A 16,032-nucleotide genomic window follows, 5' to 3' on the forward strand; every position below is an offset into this window, starting at 1 on the left:
AAGTGCCTTTTATCAGATTGAGAGAGTTCCTTCTATCTCTAATTTATTGAGTGTTTTTATTTTGAAATGGTATTGGCTTCTGTCACATCATTTTTCTGTGTTAATTGAAATGCTTAGGTGGCTTTTATACTTTGTTCTATTAATGTGGTATATACTGCATTGGTTGATGTGTAAATGTTACACAAACCTTGCATTTGTAGGATAAATTCTACTTGTTAATTATGTGTAATCCTTTTTATATGTTGCTAGAATCATTTGTCAATATTTTATTGAAGATTTTTGTTTCTATAAGGGATATTAGTCTGTAGTTTTCTTATGTCTTTGGGTGGCTTTGGAATCAGGGTAGTGCTGGCCACATAGAGTGACATGGCAATTGTCCTTTACTCTTCTGTGATCGGGAAGAGTTTGTGAAGCATTGATACTAATTGATAGTAATAAAAAAACATATAAATGTTTGATACAATTCACCATTGGAGCCATTTGACCTGGTTGTTTTTTGGTTTTTTTTGTTTTTTGTTTTTGGTGGGAAGTTGGAAGTATTAAATTTTATATGATTGTCAAATTACTCATTTTCTGTTCTGTTGGTTGGAAATACTTAGAAGGATCTTCCATATCTTAAAAAAAATTTTTTTGTTTTAAATATTTATTTATTTTTGAGAGAGAGATAAAGTAGGAGCGGGGGAGGGGAAGAGAGTGAGGGAAACACATAATCCAAAGCAGGCTCCAGGCTCTGAGCTGTCTGCACAGAGCCCCACAAGGGCTTGACCTCTCCAACCACAAGATCCTGACCTGAGCCAAAGTCAGACGCTTAACCGACTGAGCCACCCAGGTGCCTCAGAATCTTCCATATCTTAATCTGCTGTTTCCTCATCAAAGATATAGATATTTATAACTAATGACTAATACAGTCAGGAGTGACACATTCCTTTTTTTTTTTTTTTAAGTTTATTTATTTTGAGTTGGAGGGATGGGCAGGGAGAGAGGGAAAGAGAGAATCCCAAGCAGGCTGCATGCTATAAGTGCAGAGTCTGACACATGGCTTGAACTCAGTAGCAGTGAGATCATGACCTGAGCTGAAATCAAGAGTCAGATGCTTAACTGATTGAGCCACCCACGCACCCCCACCTTTTTTTTGGTTTTGTTTTGTTTTTTTATAAAGGAGCCACAATATCGTATATTTATCAAACTCCTCCTTTCCTAAAGGTCTTTAGTTTCTTAAAATGTGTCCTTAAAACATTCCTGGGCAGAGCTTAGGCCAGGACAAGTCTCCCCACATTTGGAATAGGGAGCCCGAAACCCACCAGAGTGCATTAGCTGAAAGTCATGACTGTCGGAAGGCAGAGCCCAGAAGTGAGTCTGTATGTCCCACTTGTCAGAGGTCAACTAGCTAAGCCAGTGATTGGTTCCTAGCAATTTGGATTTCCTGGTCCAGTAAAATTTCCAAATAATTTTAGGGACTGACAGATATGCTGGCCCTTTTTTTTTTTCTTTTTTTCTAAGTAAGGACATTTAACAAAACAAAACACTAATATCACCATTATGGCTTACAATAAGGATATTTTAACTTCCAAATTTTTAGGAAAACTATCCACCTCAGAATAAAGGACTCTTCTTCCCAAGAATTTATAGTTGGAGACAAATTTATTGTGACACTTAACGTGATCTAACACTCAACAAATAATCATTTTTTTCCTAAACTCCAGTGGCACATTATCTGTATATCTTTTAAGTGACTTCCCAAGTGTATTTTTTATTGTTATTTGAGTCTTATCTCTTCTATTAAACTGAATTCTGAAGGAAACAACTTTTTCTACACTGCACTTTAAAGTTCAGCAATTGAATGCCTGAGTGAATGAAATGTTACTCTTAATGTTCATATGAAAATTATATCTCACTTCTTTTTGGTCTTATTTCCATTTATGAAAATAATACGAAGTTCATTTACTTGGCCTGGTCCTGCTATTTGTGCCATAGTCCTACAAATTATCAGTATAACCTGTGGATCTGATGCAGTAGATCACTTTCAGTCACAACTAGTTTGGGCTATAGAGTGTCTGAGTTATAGGGGAGCTGAGGTGGGAAATTCAGTTATTTTGTTCCCTTAATGTTTGGCCTTTTGTATAAGCTACAGCCTGTTAACCTACAGGCTGTCTTTAGTCCTGCAAATGCTTCATAGCTATAGTTCTGTTCCTAAGAATTATAACTTTATTTGGCCTTTTCTGTATTAGTTTTGGTAAATTTAGGAATTACTTCTTAAAGGCAGATATAATTGAACTCTTTATTTAGATATTTGACTGAATCATTGATGCCCTATCTAGTCTTCTTTGAGCTATTTTGATTGGTATTTTGCTAAAAAAGTCAAATAAGTTTGGAATGCCTTTTAGAGAGAGATTATGAGCACATTAGCATATTGAAGACTAAAAAATCTTAGGCCTAACTTTAATGCTTTAATATTTTCAGTATTAATGGACATTTAATATATTTTTTAAAGACTTTATTTAAAATTTTTTTATTATATATTTTTTTTTAAGTTCGTTTTATTTTGGGAGAGATAGAGTGTGAGTGGGGGAGGGACAAAGAGAGAGGGAGAATCCCAGGCAGGCTCCCTGCTGTCAGTGCAGAGCCCATGCAGGGTTCAAATCCATGAACAGAGAGATCATGACCTGAACTGAAGTCGGACACTCAACTGACAGCCACCCAGACACTGCTAAAGATTTTATTTTTAAGTGATCTCTGTACCCACCATGCAGTTCAAACTTCCAACCCTGAGATCAAGAATCGTGCACTGTACTGACTGAGCCAGCCAGGTGCTCCAAAATCTTGATCCTAGTATTCAGAGAGGCAAACTTTGGGAAGTGCTTCTGCAAATGATTGGTATGAAACCAATTTTGGGCATGGTCTATAAAGAGGAAATCAGAGGTGAAAATAGATTTGAGCATGCAAAGTTTAAATGGGTAGGTCTTAAGACAAATAATTGTTAATGGCCATCATTGCAGTTTGTAGTACTTTATGAAGTGGTCATTATATATCACGTTCTTACCATTGCTGTTAGACAAAAAGGTAAAAAGCCAACTCTTCTCTCTTTAAAAATTGAAAGAAAAAATTTTTAAACCAAACTAAAAGCTGTTTAGGCTATCATTTGAACAGTGCTTCTTAGCTCATCTCCATCTAGAGATAGGGTGACTTTCTCTCCAAGTAGTTATCTTTGTCAGGCTTATCATTTGGGAGAAGATAAAAATCCTGTCCTCTGGTTAGCATTGGCATTTGGTGCAGGTATCCTTCAGATTCTTGTCTGGCAGTAACACCTTGCTCTCCTCTTACCTCTTACCTCTTATCAACCTCTCTTGGCTGAGATTATTTTTGTGTGGAATTGCCTGAAAGATTTTTAGTACATGCATTCTCCTGTTCAGCAAGTGTGGATAATGAATGTTTGAACCCATTCTGCTTAACTTTCTATTACTTGACTACTTTCGTATCTTTTCATTTGTTTTATTCAAGGTTTCATCCCCCAAGTCATGTGTCCAGGATGGAGTAGAGGCCTCACATGGTCATGGACTATAGATGATCTTTATGTAGAATGTAGCAGAAATAGAGTTTTGGGGGCTCCTGGGTGGCTCAGTTGGCTAAGCATCCAGTTCTTGATTTCGTCTCCAGTCATGATCTAACAGTTTGTGAGTTTGAGCCCTGTGTCAGGCTACATGCTCTCAGCGCGGAGCCTGCTTGAGATTCTCTCTCCCTCTCTCTCTCCCCCTTCCCGCTCACACATGCTTTCCTGCTCAATAAATAAATAACAACAACAAAAAGAACTAGAGTTTTGTAGCTTTGACCTTTGATTTTTAATTTGCATGAAAAAGCAAATTAATGTGGTCATTTGTAAATACTAGAACCAAAATAGATTCATGAGATAGGGACTATTTGCTCAAATAGTTTATAGTTTAGGAAGAGAAATAAGGCATGCATGTATACAGTAAGTAGACTGTAATATCATGTAAGTGCCAGGCTTTCAACCATTTAGAACTTCGGAGAAGAGAGAATAGTCTTACTTGGGAATAATCTATGAGTGTTTCCTGCAATGAGATATTTCATTTTGTCTTTGAAGGATTTTGGTTCATATTGGTAAGACTTTTCCTACAGAAACATAATTTGTAGGACAAAGGCAAGGCAGCTTCCATAAAGGCATTGCAGTAACTAGTGCAAAGCAGTCATTCTGGGATCACACATGGGTACACAGGTGAGGAAATATGATGTATGTGAGCATGATTTAGGAGTAGACACTTTACCATGGATATCAAACTGTAGTCAGGGCTTGTGAAGTATGATCAGAGTCCAGTTGGAGGATAACCAGGTTTAAAGAGCCAGAGTTCAGGGTATGAAGCAGGCCAATCAATGGTGAATTGGCTCTAACAGCATATATTAATAGTCCTTTCAGTCTTTGAAATGGCAGTATGTGGTCAGATAAATTTTAAAGAACACTTGAAGATTGGGATAGGTCTGACGGGAAGTTAAGAGACATCTTCAGGGTATTCTTAACTTGTCTGGAGTGTAAGAGGGTAGTAAAAAATTAAATTGAAAAGGTAAGTTGGAGCCAGATGATAAAGGTCTTTGAATTTCCGGCAGAGGAATTTAGACTTTATTGAATTTTGGAAAGCTGTTGAGGGATAACAACATAATCAGAGCAATGTTTTGGGAATACTAATTTGGCAGTTGCTGTGAGGATGGATTAGAGCGAGAAGAACCTGGAGGTGGGATGCCAAATTAGGAAGCAGTAATCTAGGTGTGAGATGATAAGAACCTAAATGAAAACAAGGACAGATTCCAGACATCATCCCTAGAGAAGAATTAAGTAGACATGGAGATTGTAAACAGAGAAGTCGAGAGTGATGTAAAAATGATTGACAGATTTTGAGTCTGAATAGCTAACTGTTGTATAAATAGGAAAGACAGATGAACTAGCTGGTATAGGGGCAGATGAGAAGTTTTGAGTTTGAAGGGTTCAGTGGTATATCAAGGATAGAATCCAACAAGCATCTAGAAATGTGGATTGTGTACTTTGTAAGATGGAAGCTAGAAAGTCAGCCATATACAGCGGTATTAATCCAAATTTGGAAGTAGGTGAGATTTTCTAAAGGATAAGGATAGATGACAGAACTGTAGTAGACTCCACATATAGAATAAAGTTTCCATTAAGGAGGGAAGGAAGGATTAGTCCAAGAAGTTGTCAGAGACCTGGAGAGTATCCAGAAGTAAGTGTTAGCCAACAATATTGACTTTTGTTTATCCATTTTGATAAATAGTGCTTTATCAGAGAGAGTGGGTCTTTCATCCTTTTCAGACCCAACTCTCCCTTTTTATGAAAATGCTTTATAGTATTCTCTTTTCTATCCTGAAATGAAATCTTCAGATAATATTTTATATAAAAGTATATATAAATTTATATGTAAATATAAATTTAAAAAAATTTTTAACATTTATTTATTTTTGAGAGACAGAGAGAGACAGAGCATGAGCAGGGGAGGGGCAGAGAGAGGGAGACACAGAATCCGAAGCAGGCTCCAGGCTCTGAGCTGTCAGCATGGAGCCCAATATGGGGCTCGAACTCATGAACCATGAGATCATGACCTGAGCCAAAGTTGGGCGCTTAACCGACTGAGCCACCCAGGCGCACCTATGTGTATATAAATTTAAAAGGCAGTATAATGCTCCAATTATACTACATTGGAAAAAAATAAAGTAACTTATAATAATATGTGTATTGTATGTATTTTAAAATGTGACTGCATGGGCATGACCCACAGTGGATGACATAATGAAGTAGTCCTGTCTGTGCATCAGTATGTAGAGTCACCTTGACTGAAGAGTTAACAAATGTAGACTGACAGTCTTTTTTTGCGGCTTTTATTTGTGACTCAAATACTACAAGGAAAAAGTACAGAAAAGAATGAACTACAGTGGAATAGAAAAGATTGGAGAGATTTGCTCCTCAAGCCCTTCCAAGAAAGAGAGAATGAGTTTATAATTTTGAGGAGGAGAGAAACTGCAATAGTCTTTGTAGAGAATGAGAAACAATTGATAAGAGGTGGGTTAAACGGTTGTTGAGAAATGTCTTGTGCTCTGTTGAAGTTGGATAACAGCTGGTGGGTCAGGTTAGCATGGCCCTGTTGTTTCCTTGTGGAGAATAAGAGACAAATGTAGGAGATGAAAGTATAGGTTATTAGAGAAGCAGCTGCTTTTTTTTACCCCCAGATTTTAGTTTTAAGTAATTGCTGTACCCAGTGTGGGGCTTGAACTTAACAACCCTGACATCAGGAGTTGCAAGCTCTACTGACTGAGCAAGCCAGGTGCCTCAGAGAAGCCCCTTTTAACAGATGGCCAAGGCATTTGGGTTGAATAGAGAGGCTACCAATCTTAAAGGCGATTAAAAACTAATGGAGGATGGTGTTCATGGATGATTGGCACCACTCTGTGAATGTACTTAATGCCACTGAACACTTAAAAATGATTAAAGTGATAAATTTTAGGTTATGTATATTTTACCACAATAAAAGGAATCTAATTGAACACTTTAAAAATATTCCCTTACTTTCCAGGTATCATGATAAGACTACTTCTTGTGGAGATATGTCAGAAACTTCATACTTGTAGCAACTTCTCCTTTTTAGACTTGTGGAAATAAGAGAGGGCATCATGCTTGATATTTCTGCCATCAATGGTGATATTTTACAAAGTCATACTGGGAGAATCAGACTACAGGATTGATGCATACTGGGAGTCACATGGGGCCACATATTATTGAGCATTGTAATAGAAGTAACTTTGGTCTTTCTTGGACAAATTGGTTTTGACTTCTTGTTCGTGTACAGCTTAGTTACTGAGGAATTATATTTGAAAATAGTTCTTTTTGAATCACCCAGTATTACTTTGTAGTCATACTTGCAAACCTCCTTAATTAGGACCATTTTCATTATCAGCCAAAATAAATACATAAGGTCAGTTATTTTTTTTAAAGATTTTATTTTTAAGTTATCTCTGTACCCAATGTGGGGCTCCAGCTCACAATTCCGAGATCAAGAGTCACATGTTTCAACGACTGAGCTAGCCAGACACAATGAGATCACTTATTTTTTAGTAAAACCTTAGGAAGAGGCCAATTAGGAATTTTATATACTTTAATTTATATGTATGTACATCAAGATGAATTACATATATTCTCTTGGAGAATTTTGCTGTATTTTTAAAAGCGTTTCCTTGAAATCTTTTGCAGTGGGTGCATGTTAGTTCCCACAATGAAAAGTAGAACCTATTAAAACCTTATAAAAAAGAACTTTTAACATTCTTTTCTCTTTGTGTTAACAAAGACTGCTATTTTACATATGAAATTTACCTCATTTAAATGTATAGTTCATTGATTTTAAACAAACTTACAGAATTGTATAACCAACAATACAGCATGTGTTTAGCACATTTCCACTTTCCCTAAAAAAGAAGTCTCATATCCATTTGCAGTTAGTCTCCTTTTGCATACACAGCCAACCACTAATGTACTTCCAGACTCCATAGATTTCCTTTGGTGGATATTTCATGTAAGTGGAATTCTATAATATGTGGTCTTTTCTGTCTGGCCTTTTTTTTTTTTTAACTCAGCATAATGTTTTTGAGGTCCATTCATGTTGTTGTATGTATCAATTGTTTATTCCTTTTTATTGCTGATAATACTCCATTGTGTGGATATGTATTTTGTTTATTCACTGGTTGATAAACATTTGGATTGTTTTGCTTTTTGACTATTAGGAATAATGCCACTGAATGTTCACATTAAAAGCTGTGGGTGGACACGTGGTTTTATTTTTCTTGAGTAAATAACTAGGAGTAGAAGTGCTAGGTCATATGGGTAGCTCTATGTTTAAAATTTTAAGAAAGTGCCCAACTGTTTTTTATAGTGGTTATAGTATTTTACTTTAAAAAAAAAAATGTTTCTTTTGAGGGAGAGAGAGTGCAAGTGGTGAAGGGGCAGAGAGAAAGAGAGACAGAGAATCCCAAGCAGGCTCCGCAGTGTCAGCACAGAGTCCGATGCAGGGCTCGAACCCACGAACTGTGAGATCATGACCGGAACTGAAATCAAGGGGCAGATGCTCAACTGACTGAGCCACCCAAGTGCCCCTGTAGTATTACATATTTTAACCAGCAGTGTATGAAGACTTTAGTTTTTCCACATCCTCCCAAACAGTTGTTATAATCTATCTTTTTTATTATAGCCATTCTGGTGAGTATAGTGTGGTTCACTGCCATTTTGATTTGCATTTTTTTGATGTTGAGCATCTTTATGTGCTATTAGCCATTTGTGTATCTTTCTTCGTGAAATGTGTATTCAAAGTCTTTTGCCCATTTTTTAGTTGTCTTCTTACTGAGTTGTTGTAGGAGTTCTTTATATATTGTGGCTACAAGTCCGCCCCCCCCCCCCATTGAAACCTAGTAACACTTCCTGATATAATTCACCTGAATACAAAGTTTAGATTAAATAGGTTATATAGTGAAGATTTTTGCTATCAGAACAGTTCAGAATCTTAGCTTTATGAGCTTCAAGCCTTGCCACCCTTGTTATAAATTCTGCCAGTGAGATTCTGTTTTGAGTGAACACACAGTAGTTTCAACCTAGCATCCAAAAGGGTTTTCTTCCAACATGCAAACACTATAAACAGATTAATTTGTTGCCTGGCTATTTCAACTAAAAATTATGACCGTTTCTTTTTTTTTTTATTTAAAAGAAATTTTTTTTTTACATTTATTTATTTTTGAGAGACAGAGACAGAGCACAAGTGGGGGAGGGATAGAGATAGAAGGAGACACAGAATCTGAAGCAGGCTGCAGGCTCTGACCTGTCAGCACAGAGCCTGATCTGGGGCTCGAACTCGCGAACCGTGAAATCATGACCTGAGCTGAAGTTGGACACTTAACTGATGGAGCCACCCAGGCGCCCTATTGACCATTTCTTCTTTAATAATTCTAAGTCTAAATTTTAAAAACAATATTGAATTGAACTTTAGGTAAGGCTATTCTACTATTAACCTGTTATTCTGTGTTAGTGTCTTTGTAATGAAATCAGTTAAAAAATGGTGGTTATTGACAGCTTATATTGGCCATTTATTGACCTTGAACTAAGGACTAATCTGTTTAGCTTAACATAAATCCTAGTTGTTAATGCTTTTACAAAACCCTGCACCTCAGTGAGCAAGAATGGTTTCTAGAAAGATATTTCAAATAATGCAAGTAAAATTTTAAAGTCACCTGTAATCCTTGTGCATTTTGTTTAAGTTGTCTTGCTTTTTCAAAACGTGTTTATTTATTTTTATACTCTGAAGAATTGGTGCTTTGAAAATATTTGGTTCTTGGGATTGTGTTCTTCTTAACACCAAAGTATAAACCTGAGCAAACTGAGTGGTAGATCCTGTCTGGAGAGACAGTTTGCTGAGATTAAAAAAAGACCGGTTTAGGAACCAGGAAACATGGCTCTGCAAAAGAGCTCAGTGATTGTGAACAAATTATTTAATCTTTATGGTTTTAGTTTCCTCATCTGTAAAATGACCCAGTTGGACTACATAATCTCTATGATCCCTTCCAACTCTGAATATTTGAACATACACTGTTTGAAAATACTCTGGCGTTTTTAAAAAAATTTAATTTAATTTACTTAGGGCACCAGCAGGGGAGGGGCTGAGAGAGAGAGAGAGAGAGAGAGAGAGAGAGAGGAGAGAATCCCAAACAGGCTCCATGGTGTCAGTGCAGAGCCCGACATGGGGCTTGATCTCCTGAAAGCAAGATCACGACCTGAGCTGTGATCAAGAGTTGCACACTTAACTGAGTGAGCCACCCAGGTGCCCCAATACGCTGGTATTTCTTATAAAGCCTTTTCACATATACTTACTGTTTTATTCTTAAAAGATTCCCTGAAGTAGAGAAGGCAGATCTTTAGAGGATACATAGAAAAGTTGGATATCATCTTAAAATTATTATTACTTTTTTTAGATTTCCACAGCAATTTATTGTTCATTAGTTTTACAGCTTTTTCATGAATATTCATGTAATTATTTTTTATATTGAAGTATAGTTGATATACAATGTTATATTAGCATCAGGTATGCAACATAGTGATTTGACACTTCTACACATTACTTAGTGCTCACTCTGTTGGCTGTAGTCATTATCTGTTACTGTTACTAAGATATTATTGACTGTATTCTCTATGTTATACTTTGCATTTCCATGACTTTATAACTAGATATTTGTATACAAGTCCTTTATCAGATACACAACTTGCAGATATTTTCTTCTCCTGTGGCTTGTTTTTATCTTTTTGCTAATACTGCTTGAATTCCAAAAGTTTTAAATTTTTGTGGCCTAATTATCAGCATTTTTTTTTAATGGATTGTGCTTTTGACGTCCTATCCAAAGACTTTTTGATTAACCAAGATCATGAAGATTTTCTCCTGGTGTTTTGTGGTAGAAAATTTATAGTTTGGGGTTTACTAGGTCTCTGATCCATTTTGAGTTAATTTTTATGCATAGTGTAAGGTAAAGGTTTAAATTAATCTTTTTGTAAGTGGATATCCAGTTGAAAAGACTCTCTGTTCTTCTATTCAACCACCTTATCACCTTCACTGAAAATTGATTGTAAATGTATAGGTTTATTTCTGGATTTTCAGGTTTGTTCTGTTGGTCTATGTGATATCCTTATGCCACTATCACACTGACCTGATTATTGTGGCTTTTTAATATGTTTTTTTTTTAATTTGTTTTTAATCTTTATTTTTGAGAGAGTGAGAGAGAGAGACAGAGTGTGAGCAGGGGAGGAACAGAGAGAGAGGGAGACACAGAATCCGAAGCAGGCTCCAGACTCCGAGCTGTCAGCACAGAGCCCGACGCAGGGCTCGAACCCATGAACTGTGAGATCATGACCTGAGCCGAAGTCACACTTAACCAACTGAACCACCCAGGCACCCCTAATATGTTTTAAAGTCAAGAAGCATAAGTTGTTCAACCCAGTTCTTTTTCAAAGTTACTCTGGTTATTTTGGTTTCTTTGTATTTCTATATAAATTTAAGAATTAGCTTGTCAGTTTCTGAAAAAGAAAAGTGTGATTTTGTTGGAGATTATGTTCAATCTATAGATTAGCTGGGGGAATTTTTTTAACATTTCTTTAAGAAGAAAGATTATATTAGGAAACTTCGAAGAACTATAATAAAAAGAGAAGACAACTCAAAGATGTTATGGTTTCCTTTAACACCGTAAGGTAGCAAAAAAAAAAAAAAATGCACAGGCTTTACCTTTGTTTCTCACTCTTATACTCTCTTCCATTTTTCTAAATCATTTCTAACACTTTCAAGAATGTTTGTAAGTGTGTAAAATACTCTGCTAATGTATCTGTTCCCTTGTAAGTGGAATACCTCACACATGTACAAGTGTAAATAAAAAACGAAAAAGGGAACAGCTGTTTTGAAGGTGATGCTGAGAACAAGTGTCCTCTATGAGGTGTACAAGAGAGAGCTTGTGGAGTAGATTTTAGATAATTGTGAATGATTGTTAATTGTAGGACAGAAGTGAAGTAGGTGTAAATTTTAAGGTACTATTTCAAAGAAGTATATGAATTTTTGTTGTGACACATGACAATATTTCTATACTTTGATGTTCTTATTCTTTAAAAAAATTTTTTTCAATGTTTATTTTTGGGAGACAGAGAGAGTGCAAGCAGGGGAGGGGCAGACAGAGAGGGAGACATGGCTCCGGGCTCCAAGCTGTCAGCACAGAGCCCGACGCGGGGCTTGAACCCATGAAGCTCAGGATCATGACCTGGGTTGAAGTTGGACGTTTAACCAACTGATAATCCGTAGTGCCCCTTGATGTTCTCATTCTTTTCACTTCTGCCTTTGTATTAGGAAACAGTGCGTACTGAGAAACTTTATTAAGATCTTTCTGTAGACTACTGTTTTCTTGTCATGTGTTCTAGAAGGTGTGGTTTCTCTTCACATTGATGGCATGTAGGGAAAATAAAAGGAGAATAAACAGTATTCTTATTTTATTGCTTCTGTAGCCGTGAAGTCGGAGACCCTTGTGCATGAAGACAGATTTGTTCTATGGCCTCGGAGTTGGGTGCCGGGGACGATGGCGGCTGCACTGAGCTGGCAAAGCCCCTCTATCTTCAGTACCTGGAGAGGGCCCTCCGGTTGGACCATTTCTTGCGACAGACATCAGCCATCTTCAACAGGAATATTTCTAGGTATGCCATTACATGTTCCCAATGTTTGACCACATTTCTGATTCCCATTATCTCTTTGGTTTTAGCATTTATGTATTTTATGGTTTTTGGTATATGTGATATTTTTTTTCTTCCTTCTTTCAAATAGAACACATTTAACTTATTTAAAGGATCCATTTCTTCTGTCTACTAGCCATAAATGAAAATATTCTGCTGGGTCAGCTGTAATTGTAGATTTATCATTCTTTAATTTATAGTGATGAAAGTGAAGATGGACTGGATGACAGTAATCCTTTATTGCCCCAGTCTGGGGATCCCTTAATACAAGTTAAGGAAGAACCTCCAAATTCATTGCTTGGTGAAACTTCTGGAGCAGGCAATTCTGGAATGTTAAACACATACTCACTGAATGGAGTTCTGCAGTCAGGTCAGTGTGGTATGAGGTCCCTCTTTGGACTATCCGTTCTCTTGGGGCAGTCGTCCTTTCATTTTTTGTTGTTCTTTATGTTTCTTCACACAGAATCAAAATCTGACAAAGGGAATTTATATAACTTCTCTAAGTTGAAGAAAAGCAGAAAGTGGCTAAAGGTAAGAGATAAGGCAAATATTTATAATTCAAATAACCTACTAAAATTACAAATAGAAAGGAAAGTTATTGACTCATTCTGGCACATTGACAGAGATTTTTCTAGAGAAGAGTCTTCTATTCTGGGTGTAGTTTTTTGAAGAGATCATGGAGAAAAATGTGGAGGCCTCAATGAAGTTCACTTTAGCAATCATTTCTGAGTATAGAGTACTGTGAAGAGCAAGGAGTAAAAAAAACATGAGATCTTTGCTCTCACTGGCTCACAGTGTCATCAGGGTTATTAATGTCCTTTTCATTAGTTACTGAGTAGTTCAACAAATGGTGATTGAATACATCGTATCTGTCTGATACTGTTGTAGACAGACAGCATTCCTGCCCTGTAGAGCTTACATTCAGATGGGGGGAGGTAGTGAGTAATGTCTGTAAACAAAGAAATAGAAATGGCTTTTTTAAAGAGGTAACATTTCAGCTGATTTCTGAATTATCAGGACTATGTGAATGTTTTACATAAGAGCATTTTTAAAAATTGTTTGAGAGAGAGTGCGGGAGTGGGGAGAGAGAATCCCAAACAAGCTACACATGGTCAGTGCAGAGCCTGACCTGGGGCTCGAAATCATGAACTGTGAGATCATGACCTGAGCTGAAATCAAGAATCAGATACTTAACCCACTGAACCACCCAGGCACCCCTCAGATAAGAGCATTTCAGTCAGAAGGAACACAATTGCAAACTTCCTGACACAGGATGCAACACAGTATGTTTGGGGGAGAATGAAGGCTAGTATGGCTGGAGCACAATGAGAGGGGATGATAGAAGATGAGGTTCAAGAACCTGATTGTGTAGGGTCTTGTATAACATGTTAAGGAATTTGTATTTTAGTCTGGTAAATTTCTGTGAGTATTCATAGGCAAGGAAATGGGATAATCTTGTTGATATTCTTACAAGATAACAGTCATTGGCCCAACTGAGTTAGCATTTCTTCTATTGAAACCAATATTTTCTCTATTGCTTAATTTTCCTGTGAAGAACTCAAAGTAATTTAAAGGTACTCTTTCATTGTTATCACTAAGTCCTTTAAAAGGTTCTAATTTGCTTCATATCAGCGTGGCTCTCGGGAATGTAGAAATCTTTGTTTAGCTTATCACATTTGTAAAAATCGAAATATAATTGATATGCCATAAAATCTACCCATTTAAAGTATATAATTTAGTAATTTTTAGTATATTCATAAAGTTTTGTGTAGCCCTTACCACTAATTCCAGAATATTTTCATCATTCCAAAAAGAAACTGCACTTATTAGCAGTCACTTCCCATTCTCTACTTCCCCCACCCCTGGCAGCCACTAATCTGTTTTCTTTCTCTATGGATTTGCCTATTCTGGACATTTCATGTAAGTGAAGTCCATATCATACACAGTCCTTTGTACTTAGCTTCTTTCACTTAGCATAGTTTTCAAGGTTCATTCATGTTGTGGCACAGATCAGAACTACTTACCTTTTCATGGCTGAATAACATTTCATTATCTGGATAATATCAAAATCAATTAATATTTTTTGGGTTGTTTCTCCTTAATTAGCCATCACAGCTTGCTTTCTATATTCCTTTATACTCAATAGATTGTTTCTTTGTTTTTAGTTTTTTTGCCTTGGTATTTGACAGTTAAAATATCTTATGTTAAGTGTAAGTACTTAGTGATATCAAGCTTTGTTGCTGTTTACAGCATTTCCATGTGTTACTGCTCTCGAATTCATGCATACTAGGTTCAGTTGGTACCTTTTTCTTTTCCACTTAGATTGGTAAAGGATAATGTAAGGGAAACTGGAATGACTGTCTTCCAGCTATTTCTGTCCTTGTGTTGGGGAAAAATGCTTGGATTATAAACGGAATTACTTCATAGCGAGAGATTCCATTTCCATTTCCTCCCATTTGCAGAGCATTCTGCTAAGTGATGAGTCCAGTGAGGCAGATTCTCAGAGTGAAGACAATGAAGAAGAAGAAGAAGAAGAGGAAGAACTCAACCTCAGCAGAGAAGAACTTCATAACATGTTGCGGCTGCACAAATATAAGAAACTTCACCAGAATAAGTATAGTAAAGACAAGGAGGTAAAGGTTTCAGGAGAAATCTCACACCTTCATGCCGGGTATTTAGCCTCTGGTTAACATTCATTGAAGATATGTCAGTACCCTTTTTTTGTCTTTTTTAATGTTTATTTATTTTTGAGAGAGAACAAGCAGGGGAAGCGTAGAGAGAAGGATCCCAAGTAGGCTCCATGCTGACCATAGAGAGCTCAATATGGGGCTCAAACTCACAAACTGAGCTTGTGACCTGAGCTGACACTTAACCAACTGAGCTACCCCAGGCGCCCCATACATCATTTTACTTTTATTTATCTATCTATCTATCTATCTATCTATCTATTTATTTTCGTGTTTATTTATTTTTGAGGGAGAGGGAGGCAGACTGCAAGTGGGAGAGGGGCAGAGAGAGAGAGGGAGACACAGAATTGGAAGCAGGCTCCAGTCTCTGAGCTGTCAGCACAGAGCCCGATGCGGGGCCTGAACCCACAAAATGTGAGATCATGACCTGAGCCAAAATTGGCCACCAGGTACCCCTTACTTTTATGTTTAGATCTTGATGGTGGTGGTTGTAATAAAAGCTTTATTGAAATGTATTTCATATACTAAAAATATTTACCCTTTTAAAGTGTATAATTCAGTGGTTTTTAGTATATTGATAGAGATGTGTAACTGTTGTCACTATATAATTCCAGAATGTTTTCTCCAGAAAGAAACCCCAATCCCCTTAGCTGTGTCCTCTCATTTTCTCCATTCCCCTCAGCCCCAGGCAGCTACTTGTCACTATAAATGTGCCTGTTCTAGACATTTCATGCATATGGAACGATATGTGATCCTTTGTGTCTAGCTTCTTGCTTAGCATATTTTCAGAGTTCATTCAGTAGCATGTACCTGTACTTTATTCCTTTTTATGGCCAAATAAGATTCCATAGTATGAACGTACTGCCTTTACTTATCCACGTATCACTTAATGAATTAATTGGATTGTTTCTACTTTTTGGCTTTTATGAATGATAACTATGAAAAATGTGTTGTTTCCACTTTTGGCTGTTATGAATAATGCTGCCAAGAAGATTTGTATACACGTTTTTGGTGTGGACGTATGTTTTCATTTCTCTTGGG

The 16,032-nt window shown here is 36.8% G+C and overlaps 1 protein-coding gene across 3 annotated transcripts in view; it reads left to right on the plus strand.

Annotated features, from left to right (window-relative positions):
* INO80 (INO80 complex ATPase subunit) overlaps positions 1–16,032 on the plus strand; it is a 135,726-nt gene that overhangs the window by 15,390 nt on the left and 104,304 nt on the right. For 2 of the 3 annotated variants that reach the window (XM_042942375.1, XM_042942374.1), the window contains exons 2-5: positions 12,083–12,268; positions 12,505–12,674; positions 12,768–12,835; positions 14,767–14,937. In XM_042942375.1, the coding sequence (XP_042798309.1) occupies positions 12,126–12,268; positions 12,505–12,674; positions 12,768–12,835; positions 14,767–14,937 (552 nt within the window). In that variant the 5' untranslated portion in view covers positions 12,083–12,125. Of the gene's footprint in view, positions 1–12,082; positions 12,269–12,504; positions 12,675–12,767; positions 12,836–14,766; positions 14,938–16,032 lie in introns of those variants that run through there. The other variant, XM_042942376.1, reaches the window with a different exon arrangement.

Source organism: Panthera leo, chromosome B3 (assembly GCF_018350215.1).
Source record: "Panthera leo isolate Ple1 chromosome B3, P.leo_Ple1_pat1.1, whole genome shotgun sequence".
In the NCBI taxonomy this organism is placed as follows: domain Eukaryota; kingdom Metazoa; phylum Chordata; class Mammalia; order Carnivora; family Felidae; genus Panthera; species Panthera leo.